General features: G+C 36.8%; 1 protein-coding gene across 4 annotated transcripts in view; it reads left to right on the top strand.

The window, feature by feature from the left end:
* The window catches only part of SATB1 (SATB homeobox 1), a 100,967-nt gene that overhangs the window by 20,829 nt on the left and 53,761 nt on the right, over window positions 1-26,377 (top strand). For all 4 annotated transcript variants that reach the window (XM_088150767.1, XM_088150770.1, XM_088150769.1 and 1 more), the window contains 2 exons: window positions 17,233-17,344; window positions 22,703-23,151. In XM_088150767.1, coding sequence (XP_088006893.1) covers window positions 17,233-17,344; window positions 22,703-23,151 — 561 coding nt within the window. The remainder of the gene's footprint in view (window positions 1-17,232; window positions 17,345-22,702; window positions 23,152-26,377) is intronic.

Here is a 26,377-nt window from a genome sequence, read left to right as displayed (position 1 = left end):
TATTGCAGAATTTTGCTAAACTGATGTTAAATATGCAAGGCTTGAGGCTTTACTGCTTCTTGACATTGTTCCTATGTATCTTATATTTAGAGAAGCTCTTGGTTATAAACCCTTACTATAGAGGGCTTAATAGAGTTCACAGGCTCAATAATTATTGTCCATTCTTTTGGAAGATAATGTTGCCAAAACTGTAAACAACTTAAAAGAAAATTTAATTATGAGGGCCATTTGTCACCATGTTGTCTAGTCTTGGAGATCACAGCCAGTGAAGTAAAACAAGATCTGTTTTGATACAATACAGTACAATACAATACATTGTATTGTGCGTGTGTGTGTGTGTGTGTATGTATGTGTGTGTGTGTGTGTGTGTGTGTATATATATATATATATATATATAAAGATTTAGATATACTTAAGCTATAAGAGCTATATATAAAGCTAAGCTTAACTTGTAATGACCATAAAGCACTGAGACTTTTTGTATGAAAGATGTTGCACATATTGGGCTATAAAGCAACTTGATGCCTTCCAGATGTTATAAATAATATCCCCAATTAATATTTAGCCTACAGCCCTTCAATCTGGGAGATGATGGAAGTTAGGGTTCAATCCAACATACTCACAGGTTGCCATGTTGAAAATTTCTGCTATAAAGCATTGATGCAGGACTTGGCCAGGAACCAATCACATGTACAGTTTTTGAAAATGAGATTGTGCAGTTTCAATTCGCTTGATTTTTGTAGGTCGAAAGAGGCCATATAACTTTACAGAGAGAAACCTAAAACTGATGCTGCTACCAAAATATTCTTCTTGCCTCACCACTTCCATATTTTTAAAAAGCATTATAACTATGCAAACTCAGACATCTCTTCATTTTATATAAGATACCTGATTCCTCAGAAAAATTGTTGAACTATGTTGCAGGTATAGTAAACCTTTGATTTAATAGACATTCAGAGTACATATACATAGATACACTATATAGTTCTGTGCGTATGTAACATCCTGTTTGTCATTTTACATAAATGTAAAATCCCATTCAGATTTTTATTCTTTAATATCCCTCCTCTCTTTTAGTCGGTTAAATCAAATAATATTTATTTAAATATTATTTTAAGAATAGCAACCTTATCAGCCTCTTTCTAGCTTTCTGAAAGTTACTATATGTCTTGTTTTCCTCACATTTCCTTTACTTAAGGAGGGAAGTCTTGTGGCTTTAATTCCAGACACCCAGTTATTTTTGTGCATTTATTACATATTTTAAAAGATTTGGATTCCAATTTCTATTCTCCAAGGAGTTCTATCCCCTTCATGGATCACTGCCTTGTCGAGGCGAAAGGGCTTGCGTAACTCAGTGAAGCCATGAGCTATACCGTGCAGGGCCACCCAAGACGGACAGGTCATGACAGAGAGTTCTGACAAAATGTGGTCCACTGGAGAAGGAAATGGCAACCCACTCCAGTATCCTTGCCAAGAAAACCCCATGGACAATGTTAGAAGGCTAAAAGATATGACGCCGGAAGATGAGCCCCTCAGGTCGGAAGGTGTCCAATATGCTACTGGGGAAGAGCGGAGGGCAATTCCAAGTAGCTCCAGAAAGAGTGAAGCGGCTGGGCCAAAGCCGAAAGGACGTTCAGCTGTGGATGTATCTGGAAGCGAAAAGAAGGTCAGATGCTGTAAAGAACAATATTGTATAGGTACCTGGAATGTAAGATCTATGAACCAAGGCAAGCTGGATGTGGTCAAACATGAGATGACAAGATTGAACGTCGACATCTTGGGAATCAGCGAACTGAAACGGACGGGAATGGGTGAATTTAATTCGGGTGACCATTATATCTACTACTGTGGGCAAGAAACCCTTAGAAGAAATGGAGTTGCACTCATAGTGAATAAGAGAGTGGGAAAGGCAGTAATGGGGTACAACCTCAAAAACAACAGAATGATCTCAGTGCGTATCCAAGGCAAACCATTCAATATCACAGTCATCCAAGTCTATGCCCCAACCACTGATGCTGAAGAAGCTGAAGTTGACCGCTTCTATGAAGACCTACAACACCTTCTAGAACTAGCACCTAAAAAAGATGTCCTTTTCATCATAGGGGATTGGAATGCTAAAGTAGGAAGTCAAGGAGTAATCGGAATAACAGGCAAGTTTGGCCTTGGAGTACAAAATGAAGCAGGGCAAAGGCTAATAGAGTTCTGTCAAGAGAACAAGCTAGTCATAACAAACACTCTTTTCCAACAACACAAGAGACGACTCTACACATGGACATCACCAGATGGTCAATACCAAAACCAGATTGATTATATACTTTGCAGCCAAAGATGGAGAAGCTCTATAAAGACAGCAAAAACAAGACCAGGAGCTGACTGTGGCTCAGATCATGAGCTTCTTACTGCAAAATTTAGGCTTAAATTGAGGAATATAGGGAAAACCACTAGACCACTCAGGTATGACTTAGATCATATTCCTTGTGAGTACACAGTGAAGGTGATGAATAGATTTAGAGGATTAGATTTGGTAGACAGAGTGCCTGAAGAACTATGGACGGAGGTCCGTAACATTGTACAGGAGGCAGCAATTAAAACCATCCCAAAGAAAAAGAAATGCAAGAAAGCATAATGGCTGTCTGATGAGGCTTTACAAATAGCTGTGGAAAGAAGGAATGCGAAAAGCAAGGGTGAAAGGGAAAGATATAAGCAACTGAATGCAGATTTCCAGAGAATAGCAAGGAGAGATAAGAAGGCCTTCTTAAATGAACAATGCAAAGAAATTGAGGAAAACAATAGAATGGGGAAGACTAGAGATCTCTACAAGAAAATTGGAGATATGAAAGGACGTTTAGTGCAAAGATGGGCATGATAAAGGACAAAAAAGGCAGGGACCTAACAGAAGCAGAAGAGATTAAGAAGAGGTGGCAAGAATACACAGAAGAACTATACAAGAAAGATCTTAATGTCCCTGATGTCCACGCTGGTGTGATCACTGACCTTGAGCCAGACATCCTAGAGAGTGAAGTCAAGTGGGCCTTAGGAAGCATTGCTAACAACAAAACTAGTGGAGATGACAGTATTCCAGCTGAGTTATTTAAAATACTAAAAGATGATGGTGTTAAAGTGCTGCACTCAATATGCCAGCAAGTTTGGAAAACGCAACAGTGGCCACGGGATTGGAAAAGGTCAGTTTATGTTCCAATTCCAAAGAAGGGCAATGCCAAAGAATGCTCAAACTATCGCACAATTGCACTTATTTCACATGCTAGCAAGGTTATGCTCAAAATCCTACAAGCTAGGCTTCAGCAATACATGAACCGAGAACTACCAGATGTACAAGCTGGGTTTCGAAGAGGCGGAGGAACTAGAGATCAAATCGCCAACATTCGCTGGATCATGGAGAAAGCACAAGAGTTCCAGAAAAATATCTACTTCTGCTTCATTGACTATGCAAAAGCCTTTGATTGTGTGGATCACAACAAACTGTGGCAAATTGTTAAAGAGATGGGAGTACCAGACCACCTCACCTGTCTCCTGAGAAATCTGTATGCGGGCCAAGAGCAACAGTCAGAACCAGTCATGGAACAACCGATTGGTTCAAAATAGGGAAAGGTGTACGACAAGGCTGTATACTGTCACCCTGCTTATTTAACCTATATGCAGAGTACATCATGAGAAATGCCAGGCTGGAAGAATCACAAGCCGGAATTAAGATTGCAGGGAGAATCATCAACAACCTCAGATATGCGGACGATACCACCCTAATGGCAGAAAGTGAAGAAGAACTAAAGAGCCTCTTGATGAGGGTGAAAGAGGAGAGTGCAAAAGCTGGCTTGAAACTCAACATTAAAAAAACTAAGATCATGGCATCTGGACCCATCAATTCCTGGCAAATAGAAGGGGTAGAAATGGAAGCAGTAACAGACTTCATTTATTTGGGCTCCAAGATCACCGCAGACGGAGACTGCAGCCATGAAATTAAAAGACGCTTGCTCCTTGGGAGGAAAGCCATGGCAAGCCTAGATAGCATATTAAAAAGCAGAGACGTCACCTTGCCGACAAAGATCCGCATAGTCAAAGCTATGGTTTTTCCAGTAGTAATGTATGGCTGTGAGAGCTGGACCATAAAGAAGGCTGAGCGCCGAAGAATTGATGCCTTTGAACTGTGGTGCTGGAGAAGACTCTTGAGAGTCCCCTGGACTGCTAGGAGGTCAAACCAGTCAGTCTTAAAGGAAATCAACCCTGATTGCTCATTGGAAGGATCGATAATGAAGCTCAAGCTCAGATACTTTGGTCACCTAATGCGAAGAGAGATCTCTTTGGAGAAGACCCTGATGCTGGGAAAGATTGAAGGCAAAAGGAGAAGAGGACGGCAGAGGAGGAGATGGTTAGATAGCATCACTGAAGCAATGAGCATGAAACTGAGCAAACTCAGGGAGGCAGTGAAGGACAGGAAGGCCTGGCGCAATATGGTTCATGGGGTCACGAAGAGTCGGACACGACTTAACGACTAAACAACAACAACAAAGGAGTTCTATGGGCTCATTACAGATAAAATACCATATTTAACCATTAAAACATCCTGTTTTATTATCAGACCTATAATGTCAAACCCAAAACATAAGCACAAAAACACCATGCTCATCAATCATAAATATTTAACATACTAAAAATAGAAACTAATTAAAACAGCATCTAACATTACTCACCGAAAGTTCTCCTAAAAAGGAAGGTGTTCGTTAAATGAATATGCCTGCTACTCACAATATTTGTCCAAATGCTTTGCTTTTAATAAAAAGAACTTAATAGTCAAAAATTAAATTCAACACTGGAATTTAATTTCAGTTTTCTTTGCATAATGTTTTGATATGTAAATGTACATGACAAATTATGTTTTCTGTATTTTCAGCTGCATCTCTGTAATTTAAAAACTTCATTGTTCCTGTTACGTTCCTCACAATTTGCTGTCTTCATCGGATAATATTTTAGATTTTCTTTTAAAATGTACAGTACATTTTACTACAATTAAATATTGTTTGACAACTACAGTGACACTGCTACTCATAGACTAATATGTAGCAATATATGGCCTGGCAAGTAAGGGAAAACTTGAAAATCTTCTAAACGTGTGACTAAGTAGTAGTGATAAACTGTGATGAAGGAGAAAAATGCTATCAAGTTTATAGCCATGTGCCATTTTGTTGTAACTATCTTCCAAATGCCTTTTTATAAGACTAACCACAGTGGAGTAGTCAAATACTGTATTTGACTCGGGTCACCAATCAGAATCTGTGTACTAAATTTGCTCTTATTTCTGTGCTGCTTTTTAAAAATTATCTTTTTTTTTAAGTATTTGTGTCCTACTTTGAGGAAAAGTAGTTTCTAATTTTTACTCTAAATAAATATTGATATTTAGTACTCAAAAGGTACTTGACAAAAGGTAGGGCAATCCTAAGATGAACCAGGGAGGCAAAAACAAAGAGAAAATGTAATAATAACAAGGATAGTGAAGTAGCTAGATTTCTGGGCTAATTTGCATCATTGTGTTGAGAACAACTTCTGATACTTATTTCAAACTAGCAAGGCTCAAGCAATTATTATGCTGACTTTACATTTCATGTTTTCTGTAAAGGTAAATTTTATTTATTTATGTATTTAAATGTATTGGCTGCCCAACTCTAATGTTGAACAACCCTGTTTTCTTAACTAGGGTCATATATACTTTGCTGTACTTGTTTCTTCTATCCATCCTGTCATTAGAGTTAGAGAAAATCTGTAATATTGTCAAATTTTCCCTGAGATTTGTCCCACTTCTTTGGATTCTACTGTCAGCCAAATATTAGTTATTTATTATTTTTTTATATTATTTTGCATGTTCTACTTTAATAATATTAATGTTTTCTGCCAATTGGTATAGTGGCTATCATGTTCAACTGGCACTTGGGAGGCTCAAGTTCAGTACCATTCTCAGCCATAGTTCAGTGGGTGTTACACTCCCTTACACTCCTACTTCACATGATTGTTGTGGGGAACAAATCAGAGGAGGGAACCTTATGTATGCCACCTTAAACTCATGAATGAAAAGTAGAATATAAATATAACAAATAAATGTTAGCTATTGTTAGTTTCAACTAGACAACCCTGTGACCCACTGGGTCATACTTTGAGAAAAAGGTAGTGCAGTCTCATGTGACCAGAGTGAACATTAAATTTTAGGCTGATCATATTTTTTTTACCCCAATGTTGGACAGTCCCATGATCATCTAAGAAGAGTATATTATCATAAATAGAAAAATAATTATAGTGGCAAACAAACTTCAATAATAAGTCACTTACCTAAACAGGTAAACAGAATGACCATGGGCGGTCAAAAAGGCAGAGGGAGCAGGAGCAAGTTCCAACTTCCTTCTGGCTTTCCCATTGACTTTGCTTGTGGGAAGCTGGCAGGGAGAGTAGGAAATCACAATCACATGACTGTGGGGACACTGTAACAGACACAACTTTGTGAATAAAAGTAGTCTGAACATCATAGAAATTTCAATTCCTCAGGAATAATGGGTCCCAGATTTTTTATGGATTCTTTTAAGTTAGTGGGTTTAGTTAGGTACCTTGATTGAAAAATTGTTGTGGTATAATGCACTATTAGGGCTAACTTGAGGGTACAAACAGATAAACACTATGAGAGTTTTAGTAGTATATGGAGATGCTTTTCTATGTAGAAATATTAAGAAGAGGTGGAGGACATATTTTCTCCTTTGAGAAAATTGTTTTCTTCAGTAATTTTTTTTTGGGGGGGGGATGGGATGACAACGGATGGCAGCAACACTTAAGAGGTATAAATGCCCAGACAATGAAAGTTAAGATTTATATTATTCCTAATATGATATTTTTAAACAATACTGTTTAAAGTGATTATCTTCCACATCTTAAGTTGGATGGAGTTTCAATATCTTCTCCCCAATCCCGGATCAGTTAACATTATTTGGTAACTATATACAGTATAGCAGTATTGTGGCTGTTTGGGTACATGATTGTGCCTCAGAGGTCAAATGGTGTACTAGTTTGTAAATGCTAGAAACTATAGAGTTTTTTCAAAAACTCCCTCCTCCCTCCCTCCCTCCCTCCCTCCCTCCCTCCCTCCCTCCTTCCTTCCTTCCTTCCTTCCTTCCTTCCTTCCTTCCTTCCTTCCTTCCTTCCTTCCTTCCTTCCAAATGGATAGTTTACAGTACTGACTTGGCTATACAACATTAATGGCTTTGAATTTGTAGATTGTTACTTAATTTTAAGTATGGATGTTGTATTCATAAGTTATAATTATTTGTGTAAATATATGTTGGGCACGTCAGTATTTTTTAATATTGGCAAATAGTGTCAGCAGTTTTGTATACACTAGCTTGTGTCCATTCAAGTACTTGGCAAACTCATTAGCACATCTGACTATTGTATACTCATTCAAACCATCAATTACATTTGCAAAAAAAGGTGGGGGAGCTCTAATTCAAGCCTAGATAAATCTCTTGGGAATAGCAGCCATAATTTGCATTTGTGTAACTTCATGACTGTCTACTTCTTTAGAGCTGATCTTGAAGAAAATTCAGAAAGTTCAAGAGCCTTTGCATTTCTTGACTAGCAAAAGAAATACAGATAATCCTTGTTTAATGACGCTAATTGGGACTGCAACTCCATCATTAAGCAACACAGTCGTAATTCAAAAAACCATGTCACTATGTCATTTAGCGACAGCAGTCCTGGTTGCCATCATTAAGTGAGGACTGCACAGGTTGTTAAGCAAGGACTTCACCTGACCACGATTTGGACTTCCTGACGGCTTCCCCATTGCTTGTCAGAAGCTGGCAGGGAAGGTCACAAATCACAATCCTGTGACCATGGGATGCTGCAACGTCGTAATTGCAAGCTGGGTGCTGGGCACCAGATTGTGATCATGTGACCGTGGGGATGCTGCGACAGCCATAAGTACAAGGACCCACTGTAACTATCACTCATTCAGCACCATTGTAAGTTTGAATGGTTGCTGAATGAGTGGTCATTAAAGGACCACCTGTAAGAAACAGCCTATTTTGCTGCAGTTTACCTAGCCAATTTTATACTTCCTTTATTATTTATTAACTGGTATGTATCCTACTTTTCTATAAAAAATAAATCCAGGGCTTCTTACAGTCACTGTATCAGAAAATAAAAAATGTTGGAGGCCTTATAATAACTCTACAAATACTATCTAAAATTAAAAGAACGTTTCAGTACCATCTGAAAACAAAATGAAGGAACTGAGCTAGGCATTTTTTTAATCTGATAAGCAATCACATGACAATGATTGAGAGACTATTTCTTGTTAAATGCCTAGACAATCCCATGGTTCAATGAAAGGAAAATCCCTTGGTTTTCTTTTGACAATTTATAATAACAATATTGAGAAGCATTCTGTCTTTCTAATTTTTCTTCTTCTCTTCAACTGTGCTTGTGATTAGCAAATTAAAACCCTGAAGTTTATGTATTCATATCGAAACATCATTGCTTGTATATTTAATATGAACATTTAATAGCTGATAATTCTCAGTTTTTAAATTATTTTCTCAAATATGTCTGTGATGGAAAGTAACTTAACATGGGAAAGGTTTGGGTATAGTGTGCCTTTTTCCAATCTCATGGGATGTTTCAGAAAAAAAACTGTGTAAAGGGGCTTGGGATTCTGACTGGCATTGGTGTGATAATTCTTCAAAAACTAAACCAAACAATATCAAATTCTGTGTGAATGTGAAAGAAAAGTTAGGTTTGCTAATGGCCCAACTTTGGGTAAGCACTGCAGAGAAATTCCAGAAAATTTCTCCCAATGCACCCCCACCAGCAAAGCAGTTGGCTAGTGGCTCCAAATGTTGTCAACTTCTCCTTGTCATCCCTTCAATACTGTAACAGCTGTATACTGTCTTCAGGGCTATCACCATACTCCTCTATTCCTACATGGACCAGGGTGTTTTTTTTACTTACTTTGCAGGAGTAAGCCTCATGTTTCTGATGTTTCTCATAATGTATGAAATTGTCATTAATGATTTTCAAACAAACTAGAAAATGAAAACCTACTTATTACAGCTCAGTGAGATGTCTAAACGAGGCCACTGTGACTTATTGAATAAACTCTGGAATAAAATATCCTGGCATGATGTTAAGAACAAACCTGGCCATTGTTTCCAGTCTGGACATAAAGGAAGCTATAATTAAATTAGGTTTCCTGATCTGTTTCTTACTCCAGTGAAGTCAATGTAAGTATATATGAAGCTAGATCATATTTCACTTTATAAAATAGAGAACTGGTTGCCTGAACATAACTATTGTAACTCTAGTGGCTCCTTAATATGGTGACTATTATTTATGTTAGAAATAGCATGTCACAAGCTTTATTTTAGTGAATTAAAATATATAGGCATTAAAAGCCATTCAGAGTTCATTTGGTAGATGGGGAGAAAAAGAACCAGAAATTTGACAGGTTGCTCAGTAAGTGTGATTTCTACTGAGAATTATAAAATCAGGTGCCCTTTACATTGCTGAGATATTAATATGATACATTTAAAAGGTTAGTGTTAAGATGATGTTTCAAAATCTGAAAATTAACTGTAAGGATTAATGGGCACGACTTTTTATATTTTGCTCAGACGATAAGGTATTGTGATGGTATGTGGGAAAGACCTTGGGACAAGAAATGCTGCCTAGGTAATGATCAGATAAGAGACAGCATACCCCGCAGCTGGATAGTAGATGGGCAAGAGGTTCAGAGGACAGCTCTCTTTGAAGCAGCACACCAAGGAAACTTCATTGGCCCCCTCCCAGGAGCTCCGAAGGGGGGGCCCTCCACCATTTCAGGAGAGCTCAGTCAGCTGAAAGCAGGCAAGCATTCTTAATTACTCCTGTTATTGTTACTTTAGATACCAGGCAGAAGATGGAACTTTCTGCTCTTGTAGACTCAGAGGCAACCACTAATTTCATAGATATAGAAATAGTACAGACACTAAAGTTGCCTATTCAAGCTCTAGAAAGCCTAATTATAGTTGAGACGATTGACAGGCAGCCACTAAAATCAGGGCCGACTTTGCAGTGCACGGCTCCTTTGCAGCCGACAATCAAAGATCACACAGAATTAATAACGCTCTATGTAACTGGCTCCTTGCAAGTACCCATCATCTTGGGAATAGAGTGGCTTCAGCTGCACGATCCAGATGTAAGTTGGACACAAGGGACACTCTCATTCCCCTCCCCTAAATGCTAGCAGCATCACTTACAAGCAGTGCAAGCTTACCCCCCCCCCCCGACTCCAGTGCAGAACAAGGGAGGATCGGCACTGCCAGAAAAATATGCAGACTTTACAGATATGTTTGGGAAGGAAGAAGCAGCCATATTACATGCCCCCCCCCCATCAAGCATGTGATTGAACCATCAATTTAGAGCCAGGAGCCCAAGTCTCAGCAAAGAGACAGTATTCCATGTCTACTTACAAGTTAGCTATCCTCAAGGAATATTTGGAGATCAACATCAAAAAAGGATTCATTCGCCCTTCCAACTCACCAGCGTTGGCACCTATGCTTTTTGTCCCCAAAAAACAAGAAGCAGCAGCCACTCTGAAGGGTAAGGAGGGAGCCCCCACATACCATTCATGACTACAAAGACCTGAACAGAGTGACAATTAGAGACCATTATCTATCCCCACTTATCCCAGATCTACTAGACCAGATACAAAAGGCATGCATCTTTACAAAGCTAGACTTGAGAAGTGCTTACAACCTAATCAGCATGAAAGAATGACACAAGTATTTAACAGCCTTCAATGCAAGATACAGCAAGTTCAAATACACAGTGATGCCGTTTGGCCTGGTTTACTGTGTAGCTGTTTTTCCTAGATTCATGAATGACATATTTTCAGACCTTTTAGATAAATATGTGATGGTGTACTTTGATGACATATTAGTTTATTCTGAAGATCCCTCCTTGCATGTCACCCATGACAGAAATGTACTGCAAAAATTACAGGACAACAAACATTTTGCCAAATTAGAAAAATGTGCATTTGACCTGCCTCAATTAGACTACTTGGGCTACAGAATCTCCACAGAAGGTGTACAGATCCAGCAAAGGTACAGTCTGTTCTGTCATGGCATCCCCCTCCCCCCTCACGATAATGTGAAATATATTCAATGCTTTCTGGGCTTTGCTAACTTCTACAGGAAATTTATCCCTAATTTTGCTAACCATGTAAAACTGCTGTCCCAGCTCCTAAGAAAGGGTCAGTGATTCTCCTGGTTGACCCAAGAGCAAGTGGCATTTCAAGAGTTAAATCAACTCTTTGCTTCTCAGCCCCTCCTCTGTCATCCTGACCCCTCCCACCCCTTTGTGATGCAGACAGATGCTTCAGATGTGGCAGTAGGAGCAGTCCTGCTCCAGGCAAAGAAGGGAGGGGGCAGATTTACTACCATGTGCCTTTTACTTCAGAGTGCTCCTCCCAGCTGAAAGGAACTATGATATTTTCAATAAAGAGTTGCTGGCAGTAAAAAATGCTATTTGACAATGGATATACCTGCTGGAAGGAGCAACCCACCCTATACAAATTCGTACAGGCTATAAGAATTTAGAGGTTCTGCAAAACCTATCACCCCTCGGCAAATCAGGTGGGTTTCCCGCTTTGATTTTTATATCTCATGTTCCAGGCTCCCCAAACAAACTTCCAGATGCCCTCTCATGTAAGCTGGAGTATGATGTGCCCCTGTCACACACATGCACACCCTGGCAATGATACTCCAGCCATGCAACTTGGAGTTGCATCATAGATCAGACCAACATGAAAAGCTGGGAGCAGGAATACAGGCTGTTGATCTACTAGATTAGGGCGCAACAGCAGCAGGATGCATACGCTAGTGCCCAGACGGATGACCTCAGGGAGCCCAACAAGGTATTGTGCCTTTCACAGTGAAGGAAGAGCAGCTGTTGTACAGTGGATGTTTATATGTACCTCTTCCCCCAAGGGAGGAGGTACTACAGCTGTGTGACAACAGCAAACCAACAGGACACGGGAATATTTAAAACCCAACATAGACTTTTCAGAGAGTTTTGATGGTCTCACGTCCATGCCAACATGAAGGATTCTGTTTCCTCTTGTCATATCTGCTATACAGCAAAACCAATCCCTGGTAAGCCAGCTGGGTTATTGCAGCCACTAGAGACCCCATTGCAATCTTGGGACACTGTTTCTCTATATTTTACCACTGAACTTCCCCCAGTGCAGGGATATATTAGCATACTGGTAATATTGGATTTATTTACCAAATTGGCTCATTTTATTCCTTCCAAGGGCCTCCTAATGACCCAGGAAACAGCTCAACTCTTTTTGGAACACAACTTTAGATATAGAGGATTGGTCAATCATGTGATCTCAGAAAGAAGTCGGTTCACTTCCAAATTTTGGAAGGCCCTCTTGCATTTATTAAATATTAAAATTCATTTGTCTTCCTTGTATCATCTGGAGTCCAACAGAGACTCTGAGAAGGTTAACCAATTGTTGTAGCAATATTTAAGATGCTATATTTCATACCAGCAAGACAACTGGACTGTTCTCATACTTCTTGCTTACAACAATGCAACACACTCCTCTATCGGTATGTCCCCATTCCAGGCAACTTGCGGATTCCACCCACAGGTCTTACCAACAGCTAGGCAAGAAAGTCGTTCCTCATGCCATAGATTTCCTGTATAAGAGTCAAGCAGCCCATAGCCTCTTAAAGGAACAGCTAGAACTAGCAAAGGCCAATACAAAAACTGCAGATCCACTCAGAAAAGAGGGAGCTAGAATTGCAGAACGGGATTTGTGTGGCTTTCTATAAAGCTGCTCACTTCCGCAAGACCTTCCAAGAAGCTAGACTGGAAATTTTATTGGCCCTTTCCCAGAGACTAAGCAAATCCAGCAGCATTCTGTTTGTAATTGCCAGTATCAGTGAAGGTTCATCCTGTATTCCATTGGTCTTTGGTAGTGAAAGAGGCAACCCCCTGCACTCTGCAGACAGCATCCCCCCACACTGGTAAATGGAGGAAGAGTATGAGGTGGAAGTGGTGCTAGACTCTAGACGCAGAGAAGCAGATCAAGTACTTGATAGACTGGAAAGTTGGAGAGGTCATGGGAAGCAGCAGCGGACATGCATGTACCGCTATTGGTGCATTGCTTTCATAACTAATGCCCTAATAAACCCCCTCCTTGACAACTACTAGCCTTGCAGGAGTTAGGTGCTGACCAAGTAGGGGGTATGGGAAATGAGCCAGCATTTTCCACATCAGGCATATAGGACATAAGGGAGGGAGACCAACAGATTCCCGATGGAGGGGCAACTACCACCTCTACAGGCACAGCTGATTTACTGGACGCTTCGTGTGATCTCAGGGATTTACCAGAAGAAAGGAGTGATGCAGTTGCATTTCATTCTCACAGCCCATAATCAGTTTCCCCTTGAACTTGGGAGGGGGGGATGAGTCTGAAGGAATGGTATGTGGGAATTACTTGGGAGAATGGGCCAAGAGACACAGCCTAGGGAACAGTCAGACGAGACTGCATAGCCTTCATCTGGATAGTGGGTGTGGCAAGAGGCTCAGAAGAGACTCTTCCTAGTTTCTCAGGCTGTAAAGGAGATGGCGGGAGAATTGTACTTTCAGACTTGCAAGATTCTATTAATGTAGCTTTACAATAAAGTAGAATTAGCTCATCTGGTCATGTTTCCTGTCTGGTCTACCTAGTAAGGCTGACAGGTATTGTTTACTTTGCCCCTTAACAAAATCATTATGAAGAATAATGTTAAAGTATAAATAAATCTTTATCTGAAATCAGAACAAAAAAAATTGTAGCAAGTAGATTCTTACTTGTATGCAAGCTTATAGTGTGACAATATAAACTTAAATATAATATAATAATATGAACTTAAGTTTTTTTTTTTTTCCTGCCTACCAATGAATGTAAACTTTCTGGGCAGAAAGGCAGGATACAAATTGAAATAATAAGATGCCATTTCAAATCATTTTTTTCCAGTGTAGGAAAAATAAGCTGGTTCATTTACATTTATAATCTATTTACCATATTTTGGTGGGTATTTTGAAAAAGATTTTTAACCACTAGAAATGCATTACAATACACAGATGGAACATAAGAGAAACTCTGTAACAAGCTATGCCTGTAAAAGGAGTGTTACATCTTGCATACTCTACCTTACCCTGTATAAACAGATTTTGATGTCTGTTTTTATAGATTTTGAGGTGAGGAAGACTTTGTTAAAAGAATCCTTTATTTTCTAGCAGTCACAATTTCATTCTTGCTTTACCTGTAATATGAAAGCAGATGGTCTGCATCTCCTTTGAATATTTATAACTATCAAAAACAATCTCTTGCTATTCACCCTTAGGCTTATGAGATGTCAGGACTGTTCTAGTTGGGAAAAATCATCTTGGATGTTTACTAAAAGAGGATTATATTAAGCTGAAATGACTATACATTTTCTAGTTTAATATTTGTTCATCAGCTGTTTAATCATATTTAGATAATTGTGTAAATAAGTTGTTGTAACCCTTGCCCCCTCTACTGATCTCGCCCAAATGCATTCAACATGCGAAGACAGTTGTATGTGAACTGCTATTTTTTTCCCTTTCTTCTTTAAAACAAATCAAAAAGACCTGTTAAAGTTTTGTAGGTTGAATTACCTTGAACATATGAGGGATATAGCTCATGAGTTTGTTTCAGAGAACATCTGTTTTTGGAATTGCTTTTTAGATTAGTTGGCACATTTTTGTAAACAGTGCAATGCCTATTTTATTCCATGAAGTTATTTGTAATCTTTATTAGAGATGTGTAAGACTAATGCTTAAGATATTGTTAAAGAGGATAGAGGATATTTGGATACAGTGGAGGATAAATGGATTTTTGACCTGAAGCTGAGCAATCACAGATAATAGATTTTGTAGTGGCTGGTTGATTTGGCAGCAAAGCATGAACAGTTTTAGTTTAGATAATTGAACTGACCTGATTAATGTTGTTGTTTGTTGTTTCTCAGAAAGGCAACAATACACTGTTAATCATAGCCATTTATGATCAGAGAATCTATCTTCAGATATTATGAAGAAAATACAACCTAAAAGGTTGCATCGACTACTGAAGAATGAATCAAATATAAAAAAGTTATCTAAGCAAAATAAATAAATACAGGTGGATTGCTGAGAATATATTTTCTTTAAGTAAGAAAATGTATGCAAAATTATTTTGATACCACTATTCTCATTATAGGCACAGATAGAACTCTGAATATTGAATGAATTTTAAAGCTGTCTAGATGAACCAAAAATGAACTTTAGGAAAAAAAAAATCAATCCCTATTGCCACACAGTTATGGAAGAGATAATTATAAATAATGCATTTGGCTGGAAAAGAAAGCTCAGGCTGTGGCAGATGGTATCATCCCAGTGTAGTAGGGCTTTTGCAAAGGTGGCACCATTTCAGATCAAATCTTCATCAGGCAATAAAAAAACTACAAGTACTGGGTGTGTATACATTTGAATACTTTTAGATCTTGAGGCATTATATGAACTCAAGTGAACTTACAGTAAACATGCAGACAGGGTTCTGTAGGTTGTTTAAATTAATTATCTTTTCTGAGTTCTGTTTCAAGAAAGGGCAAAAGCTGTCATCAAATCACAGATGAATCTACTTCTGACATTGTAGCCTATTATAATTCCTTTCTTAGGCTTGTAGCATAGATTTTTACAAACTGTAATATCTACAGCAAAATACAAAACTGGAAACCTCTAAGCTTTTGTAAAATTCTTACCTTTAAATGGATCTATATTTTGAAGCTGAAGGGAATAGAGCAAAGATTTTTGTTTCTAAAATCAAGCTATAAAAACCTTTAAAGATATAGCAGAGGTATAATCACTAATCAGTAGTAATTTTAGAAGATTATGTATGTATATATGAAACAGAATGAGCACAATAATTCCTTGTAAAGATCTGCTAACAGTAATCTTTTAAACTCTTATTTGTAATAAGATCATAGATAGCACATGACTGACGGCAATGTGACACTTAATAGTTTTGAAAGTATCGAAGGAGCTCATTCCCTTGATACTAATCTAGATTCTTCAAATTTGAACTTCTAAAATAACTTTTGCCTCATATCACCATTTCACCATGTATGATTCTCATACTTTGTTGGCACACTATGTCTCATTTTAATGGATTCATAAGGACAGATGGCAATACAAACAATATAGATCTTGGCTCATACCCCACTGATTCATTGCAATGATTATGATTAGATTGCCTTTTCACCTAAAACTGAAGAGACAGAAGAACAGGTTCATGCATCCTACTACTGCTGTTCCTATTATTAAAGTGTGTGTTCTGGAGGACTTGTAGTAAGAAACAACTACTCAATCCAGTGGTGAGATTTCAGGTCAAATGTGAGATAGAAACTGCAGCTGAATTGCTTCCCTTTCTCTTAGCAGTGGATAGTTGGTTAATTCAGATTAATGTTAATGTTTTAAATGTATATTTTTCTTGCCTGTATTAAGGAATATATGTATGTATGTATATATGTATGTATGTATAAATTAAGAATAAATTAGTGAGAAAAGAGGAGCATATGGGGTAGCTTTTCTTCCTGGAAATAGATTTTTAGAAATACTTCTAGAGACGATCTAGTTATGCATTATCAAATAATGAAACAGATACCATGAAATGCATTTTTGAAGATGACTTCAATAGAATTAAGGCAAGTTGGCCATTCATTATGACTTTTAGAGCATGTAATTTATCCTTTCTGAGGAAAAATATATGAACAACACTGTATGGTAATCTTCCATTTTGGTACATTTTGTTAGCCCTCTTAATTTCATAGATTACAGCTTTCAGATATAAATTTCAGATACATCAAAACATAAACTTTACATAATTTGTAATATTTTTACGTTAATATTTTTGTTTTTCTTCTGTATATATTTGTGTAGAATAGAATGTGATGTTAAAACAATATATACATGTAATATAATGGCTGCTAAGTATACTACAAGATTTGCAATATAAATTGTTTAAATCTTAACAAAATAAAACGTAATGTTGTGTTACAACCAGAAATGTTACTGGTCAAATAATTAAAATATCTTCCATTAAACATTACAGTAATATAGATGCTCTTTCCCTTCCTTTTTTAGAGTATGATATCTTCCATTGTGAACAGCACTTACTATGCAAATGTCTCAGCAGCAAAATGTCAGGAATTTGGGAGGTGGTATAAACATTTCAAGAAGGCAAAAGATATGATGGGTAAGCAAAAGGATAAGAGTTCAAGTATCATTGTCTACATGCTTATGATTGAATACAGTTTAAGCTTTGTTTGGATACTAGAAATGGGTTGATTTTTACAGATCTGGTGAATTGTATGATATTTGATACAGCAAATATTCCATTACATTTTGCAAAACATAACGAGAGAAAAGGAAAGAAAGTATATTAATGTAAAGGCATTACAAATGTTCAGTTTTCAAAATCAGCCCTAATTGTTATCAGCTCACTGATATCTACTGCCATTCCCATAGTTGGGAAAGATTTTTAACTTATTTTTAGTATTGAATGTAGCCCATGGCTTTTACATGCCCTTTGTTAGCAATAACACTGTGTAATATTTGTGATAGTTATTGAAAATATTTCCAGAAGTATTTCATATATAACAAGTAAATCAGTATTACATTGCTTCCCAGTTTGTTACACGTCCACCTCAGACAGCAAAGAAAATAGCATTGTCAATAAGGCAGTAATGTAGGATTTTCTGTTGATCTTTGATACAACATAAAATGTACCATGTCGTTACATTTCTAGTAAAGTTAAATAATCCAGTTGCAACTGTCTGTACATAGGAATGGATATAAGCTTAATTATACTCAGATAAAACATTGATTTACTTAACTCTCATTTATTTCAATGAGTTTACTGTAAATATAACCAAGTTTGCATCCACCCCATCTTCATATCCAAACTTAACAAGGCCTGTTTTTGGAAATTTTATACACACACACAAATACGTACGTACATACGCACAGACATATTGTAAATAAAAGGAATTGTACTCAGTGATATAACCTATAGAAGGCATCATACTAGCCTATATTTGATATTTACGATAGAAATGTTGAACACAAGTGTCAGTTGCACACAGCATTTTGGTATTATGAGATACTCTGTGAGATTAAACCACTAATGCAAATAGTCCACAATATTTTAATACACGAAAAGACAGAAAAACTGACATGACTTACTAATGCTAATCTCTTTAGGCAAGATCTGGGTAGTAATCAGCTTAGCAAAATGGATAACTTTCATTACATTACTTTAACTTTTGGAAATATTGGCAGCGTTTTCACCACAGAGGTTCAACAGGTATAGAAAGTAACAAACTAGAGAACAGAAAAGCTAGTGGCCTACAAATGAAAATGGGACAGGCTGCAGGTGAAGTCATGCATGTTCACATTTGATGACCGAGATATAAAGTGATGGTTTGCCTGTATGAAAATATAAATAGTGTTTTTGTGTCTGTGTGTTGTGGCTGAAAATCAATCTGTGTAAGATAGACAGACAGCCAGACATACGGTACTCCTTTAAGCCACAAAATATATGTATGTATGTATGTATGTATGTATGTATGTATGTATGTATGTGTGTATGTATGTATGTATGTATGTATGTATATGTATATGTATATGTGTATGTGTATATATATATACATACATACATACATACATATATTTGGTGGAGACCATTTTGAGCGATAAGCCAAATGATGCAACATTAGAAATCTTTTTAGGATTTTAAGTGGCTGCATTATTTCTTCTGCCTTTCTTCCCAGATCTGGGGCTATGAACAAATGCCTGCAAAATCTAATGCAGTAAATGGCCAATTTTGAAGCATTAAGCACCCACTATTAACACTGTATTGCAGTTCAACCTCTCACAAAAGCAAAAGTGGCTGCCAGTACTGGATGTTGAAGATAGATAACAGCTTAATCCTCACAGGCATTTCTTCACACAATCCCAATCTGATACTACATCATGCTTTCTGTAACTATGAAGCTATTGCATGGGTAAAAATGATGTATATTTTTTAAAAAAACTGATATTTTAAATTATATATATGAAGGTATGAAGACCTGTGAAGTTGATTCATAATTTCATATTCAGAAATGGCTTGATGTGTAGGCTTAAATATTTTAGGAATGCTGTATTCCTAAATACATTTTCAGTTTTCTGCTAGTTCTCTTAGGGGGAAAAACACGATATGTGCAGTGCCTGGAGACAGGTGGAGCAGATCTTTTCTTCATTTTTCCAGAGATTTTCAGTCATTCAGTGAAAAGCATTTACTTGTTCTAGGCTGAGAAGTCAAAAAACCCCCAAAAGGCAGGGCAAACAGCTTCTGTATTGTTGTTAAGAAAAATACTTGAACATTTCCTTATAATCATCAGGAGGAACTCCATCTCAGTGAAATGTTTGCTCTTCATATTTATTTGATCAGAATTTACACGGGGCAAGCGCTGTTGCATTAATGAACGATAATTTCTTCAACTTTGGTATACATACGCGATATTCATGCCCAAAATACACTTTGTATCTGGAATAGAAATGAGAAAGGAAGGAAGGACTTCCACTCTAACCATCATGGCCAGTGGAGAGGCAAAACTGGAATAGTATCCAACAACATTTCAAGGGCCGTGTATAACAGCAGTGCACTAAACTTTTGTTTTGGCTGACTAGCTTTTGAATGCTTTGCCAAAAAGAAAAAAGAAAAAAAGTGCATGGCTACCTAAAAAGATTTTAAAACTGGTTGGAAGACAACATTACATTGCATTACATTACATATGAACATTACTACTTTTAATTTAACTATTTAACTCTTTATTATGTAATTATTTAGTATATGCACAATTACAATGATTCTCATCCCTGTAAATAATAACTGATTCCTATGTTTGAAATAAGTATGTGAGCAAAAAGTTAAATTGTTATATACATAGTCCCGTACGTACACATCCCAAATCTTATATAAAGAGAAAGCAGCAGCATGATATAGAAAGACATAGGAACTTGTTGCTTGTTGGCAATATAAGAAAGAGACAGCTCCAAAGCAGACCATAGGTTGTGCATCTACATCCTAGATGTATACTATCTTTGTGAAAAGTGTATACATGCCATTCATTTCATATGAATTGATACTTGCCTTCTACCAATGAATCCTGATTTGGAGGTAAAAAAATAATTACCTTATTTTTGCTGTCCAGCTGACTTGATTGCCTTCCTTTGCATTCATACCTATATTAATTAAGTTCCACTACACAAATTAATTTTAGAACTGCTAAGATTATGATTGTTCTATGAATTTCATAAATATGCTCAGTTTTAGAGTTCTATAAGGTCGCCAAATTATAATTTAGACATCTTAAGTTACAAAATCAGGCTTAATAAGAAGTTAAATATAGTATATATTTCTGATTTTCTTAGCATTCCTATTTTAAGGAAACCAAATTATGCTATGCCACAAGCAGATGGATTTTTTTAGATAGCTGTTTTTGTAACTTATCCTCAGAACTTTATGTTGTAAAAAGTTCACTTTCATATTAGTTCTGCTACATGGAAAATCTGTGTTCTGCCTTTTCCCTTTGCATTTTTGTGGCTTTATTTAATGTATTCAGCCTAAAATACAAATGCAAGCCTGAATTTAAGAGATTTTGCAAAGGAAAAAAAATAGAAAAAACTACAAACATACAGAAATATGGTGCAGTGTCCGGCTTCCCTACTTTCTCCACCTACAGACACCATGCAGTATATTCCCCCCATCCTTCAAGAGGAAGCAGCAAAGAAAAAGACTGAAGATGGGTAAGAGAAAGGGAGGGAAAAGACAGATAAAGGAGAGAATCAAAACTCTATTGGATATGAGGTGAGGGGAAGAAGGTAACTGGAAAGGAAAAGAAAGGGGGGGGGGAAAGAGACAAGCCTTTTCAGCTGCTAGAAAAAGAATTAAAAGCACCAGGATAGGCAAAAGGAGTAAACTGTTTCACTTGAAGTTATTGTATTCAAAGGCAGCTATCCATCTGTAAGCAGCTTTTGCAGCTTGGTTGCTTCAGAGGATTAGATCATCAAGGGCAATATGGAAGGGTCAGGGTTCATCCCTGCTGTTTGCCTGATTAACTTTAACACTTTTACTAATACTTGGAACACAGCTAGACAGTTTGCCCTCTGCATTTAGAAGGCAGATGTCTGTAAAGTTGCAAGAGTACACCACTTGCACCCTTTCCTGACCAGGAGTCCCTTCTCATTAGTCATCTCATGCGTGGACTACTGCAGCACACTCTACATGAGGCTGCCATCCAGAAGAGAACAGCATACACATTTGGGTGCACCTTGGTTCACCCACGTAATGCCTTTGCTACACTAGTTTCCAGTGAACTTCCAGGTGAAATTCAAGGTGCTGGTTATCATCTCTAAAACCTTTTGTGGCATAGGGCTTAGCTATCGGAGGTATTACTTCTCTCACATTATTTCTGTCTGCCCCATAAGTTCTGATAGAGTAGGTGCGTTTCATGTCCTATCTGTTAAGCAGTATCTTCAAATGGGTCCTAGGAAGTGTGCCTTCTCTATTGATTCTGTTCCTGACATCTGGAATAGTATCCCCCTGGCCTACAAGCCTTTAGACCATCCTTAAAAACTTGCCTTTTCCTCCAAGCTCTGAGATAGATTGTGTCCATTTGATGTGCATTGTTTGATTTGGCTGTGATAAGTGTTCTCCCCACTACATAATGCTCCTTTTGTTATTTTGTTGTTTTTAGGTATTGAATTGGTTTTAATTGTACACTACTAGAGTTGGTCTTGATTTGTGGCGGTCTTATAAATCAGAATTATAATAATAAATATAAATAACCCATAGGAATCACTTCTCCATTCTTTTCGACAGCATTTACCTCTTTAAATAGTGTTTCTATCTGCAAATATAAGACAACCTCCTACGTAAAAGTGCTTTGGGGGGGTTGCCTTCCTTCAGGTAAATATAGTATTGACTTGTTGTAATAACTATATTAAGTGCATTTTTCAAGATCCTGATAAAAATGGAAAAAGTCCGTATGTTCTTTTAGTCAAACATTTTTAATATGTTAGCTGAAATGCATTTAAAAAGTGATAATAATGTGTATCTTTGTTTCAGTGTGTATACTCCAGTTTGTGAAAAAACTGGACATACTGTATAAATACATGAGCGAATTACAACAACCATTTCTCTTATGGTTACATAAGAGAAATTCTGAACAAAACATGTATAAAAATATTCTGATGTATTGGAGGCTATTGAGAAAATACTATTAAGCTTGTGAAAAATCATTTGAAAAAGCACTTTGCTTGTGTCTGAATCTGCTCCTCAGAGGTGTAACACATCTCTTTGAGGCTCAACGTTCGTAGGCAGATGTGTGTTTAGAAGGTAGATAATTGAAGAAGGAAAGATTTGCATACCCCACTATGTTATTTGATTAATATCTCTTGAATGAAGCTCAGAATAAGATAGCGATGATCTGAACTAAGCTATTCTTTTTTATATATTCATTCATTTCCTTAGACAAAATAATTTATACTCTATTTTTTTCCCTCTTAGCTGAAATGGACAGCCTTTCTGAACTATCACAACAAGGTGCCAACCATGTCAACTTTGGTCACCAACCAGTCCCAGGGAACACCGCTGAACAGCCACCATCCCCCGTTCAGCTTTCTCATAGTAGTCAACCATCTGTTCGGACCCCACTTCCAAACCTGCACCCTGGACTTACTCCCATTAGTCCTCAGTTGGTAAACCAACAATTGGTAATGGCCCAGTTGCTAAACCAGCAGTATGCAGTGAACAGACTTCTAGCCCAACAGTCCTTAAACCAACAGTACTTGAACCATCCTCCTCCTGTCAGCAGATCCATCAACAAGCCGTTGGAACAGCAGGTCTCAACTAATACAGAAGTGTCTTCCGAAATCTACCAGTGGGTGCGTGATGAATTGAAACGAGCAGGAATCTCGCAGGCAGTTTTTGCACGTGTGGCATTTAACAGAACTCAGGTTAGACTTTTTTTTAAAAAGCAGGAGTGATTTTATACAAAACTGGTAGTTTTTTTATTTTAAATTTTTGATTACAAAAAAAAAACATAAAAGTGGTTTAACAAAAAAGTGAAAAAAATACAACAAACTGGTAGTTAACCTAACTATATTTAGGCCATGATCCCAAACATCCTTATGTGTTCTAAGGAATTTTAATTTTTTTTTCTCTCTCTCTTTCTCTTTCTTAATGGCAATTATTTGGAGAAACAAGAAACTTTTTAGTAAGGTTTTTAAGAACCTATTTGATATAGTTTCCCTTTATACCCATATTGTTGGACCTTGCACAATCCTACTTTTAATAGTTTAAGTATGGATTCATTTATCCAAAACAATCATAAAGATCCAGTAATAAAGGACTTCTTTTCTATCCACATTATTGGTTTCATTCACCTCTCACTGAATTAATTACATTTTGCACATGCTATGGTTCTGGACACCTATTTTACAAGCTGAAATACTGAACTATTTCTTCTAATATTACTTATGCAGCAGGAACTGTTACTACCTTTGCTACCCAGCCAGCAGAACACAGTGAGTGATATAATTCTGGAAGAAAAAGGATGGGGCTGGGAGAAAATAGTTGTGGCTGTTTCTTCCGTTGCATCAATACAGTCAACAAGAGATTCTGCAGATTGCAAACATCAACCCTGAGCATTACATTTTAGACTATTCTTGTGCAATTATCTCAAGTAAATGAATTATTCAAAAATAAATAGGAAATGTCATTAGGTTACTTCATACCTTGCAGTAAGGTCCTATCCTTTCTGACACCTGCACAAACAAACAGAAGATACAACTGCTCTAGATAACAAAAGGAACTGACCTAAAATAGATATATATAGAAATTGATCTAAGCTATAAAGTTAGATCATTCAATTATTTTAGAAGTATTAGACTGTATGGCATCAAAGCAATACATATGACCAGGCATCAGTGACATAATATTGAAAACATCAAATCAGTGTTTCTCAACCTTGGCATCTTTAAGATGTGTGAACTTCAAATCCCAGAATTCCCCAGCCAGCCATTAGTGATACGTTTTGAAAAGGCATTCCAGTGACAGTGAATTTAACTTATTACTTAAATACGCTAATCCCAGTTATGTTTTTACAGTTGTATAAAATTGTCCATTATTTCTCTATGTTGCTGATCCACAGACTCTTTCAAACTGTTTTTTTCACAGAGCCCAAACTATATATGATCCTTTTGTTTCAATGTTTGTATCTTGATTTTATTTCCAAAAGGAGGTGCGGTGTTGTAAAAACAAACTAGAGCAAATTCAATAATATAAAAACAACCAATTTGAAAAATATTCAGCTAAAATATTGTTTCAATAATTATTAAAGAAATTTAATGTTTTTTTAAAAATAATAGGTGTATAAGCATAAGTCGTGCCTAAGGTGCTGGGCTAGAAACAGCAAGTTCAACTCCTACCTTATGTATGAAAGCCAGCTGGGTAACTCTGGGCCATTCATTCTCACTGAGCTCAACCCATCTCACAGGGTTCTTATTGTGGAGAAAATAGGTGGAAGCATTAGGTATGTACATCACCTTGAGTTGTCCAGAAATAAAGGCAGGATAAAAGTCTAATAAAGAAATAAGTAAATAAACTTACTTATGTAAATTTGGAGATATGGATGTCTTGTGATATATATCAGATCTTGTTCCATAAGTTAATTGTATAACAGTTCTTCATTATGAGTAGTCAGAAGTTCACATCTCTGAGTTTTCAGCAACAATAACATATGCCAGAGGTATGTTGAACACTTGTATAATAACTTCTTAATCTACTGCATTACTAGCCCTTCCAGGCTCCAAAGTCTCCAATGAACACTGCTATTTGAACGTCTTCCTTCCTTTCTGTTTTATCTTGCACAACTCAAAGAGATCTTTTCTTTATAAAATTAATGAAGCCTCCCTAGGACAAAAATCAAATCCATATTTCAGCATAACATTAAAAAGTTTGAATGAATTTTACTTTATGCAAACAGTTGCTTGATTTCCTAGTACAGACTCCATTAGCAAAGTCCAGAAACCTGAGCTTTGAAAATGAAAAATGTTAATTCTTCAATTATTTGGTAAAATTCTGAAACAATATAAACTGAAAATATTTGTGATTGTTTCTGGTTCTGTGACTTTTTACAGTGAAGTATCCAAACAATTTTCACAATATTTCATGTGCTGAACTTTTAGTAAATTGAACACATTGAAGTTATGAGATGTTTCAACATACAGAGTTTGTGATATGAACTAAAGTTTTTCTCAGATTGCTCTTGGGAGTTCAACACCTATTTCATGGATAAACTGTATGTGTTGCTGTCTTTTTAATCAATCAGTCATAAGCGTAAATAATAATCCAAACATCTCATTGAATGCTAGGGATTTATTTACAAGTATAGATAAGTTTACAGCCATAATTGTTGCAGCCCTTTTGCTAGCAAAAAAGGTCAATAACAAATGAAGATTGTGCAGTTTGGTTTTAACAATATAATTAAAGTTAACAGTCTTCAATTTTTATTAGTGAGATAGAATCAGGTTCTTTTGCTGACACCAATGATATCATAAGGTTACACTGACTTTTTTAGTTGCTATATAGGTAGTCCTCATTTAGCAACCACAAGTGGGACCTGCAACTCGGTTGTTAAGTGAAGCTAAGTCAGTTAAGTTAGCGAAGTTAACTGTGACTATGCTTATGATCTTACTTCAGATTTCCTTTGCTTTACAAACCTGAAAATGTTATAAATGCAAGGATTGGTCGTAAAGTTACTTTTTTTTATCACAGTTGTAACTGCAAGTGGTCACTAAATGAAGCAGCCTCTAAACGAGGACTGCCTGTTTTACTATTGCAGCTATTATAGATTTTAGATGTAATACCTAGGCAAGTATATTCCAGAAAAGATGCATAGTTCAGAGATGGAGAATGGAACTAGATCTAATAATTATGAAAATAAGTGACTTTAGCTACTGGTGTTTCTTAATGTCTGTCCCATTTGTTTAATAGTGACCTTTTCCTTGTTTTTAATTTCTTATTTTTATGTTTTGCATTAAAACTACATGACTTCTCTTTTATACTTATATTTGAAGAAAAGGCCATTATGGAAGAAGTGGTAAATTAATTTTAAAGCCATAGTAAAGGCTTATCCAGGTTACCCAGTTTGGTTTTCATTTCTTTCTTCCTTCTTTTTTT

This window comes from Python bivittatus, unplaced genomic scaffold, assembly GCF_059951505.1.
Source record: "Python bivittatus isolate LINGU-HERP-01145 unplaced genomic scaffold, Pbiv_v1 ctg000610_np1212, whole genome shotgun sequence".
Classification (NCBI taxonomy): Eukaryota; Metazoa; Chordata; class Lepidosauria; order Squamata; family Pythonidae; genus Python; species Python bivittatus.
This window is presented reverse-complemented; position numbering and strand designations above follow the sequence as displayed.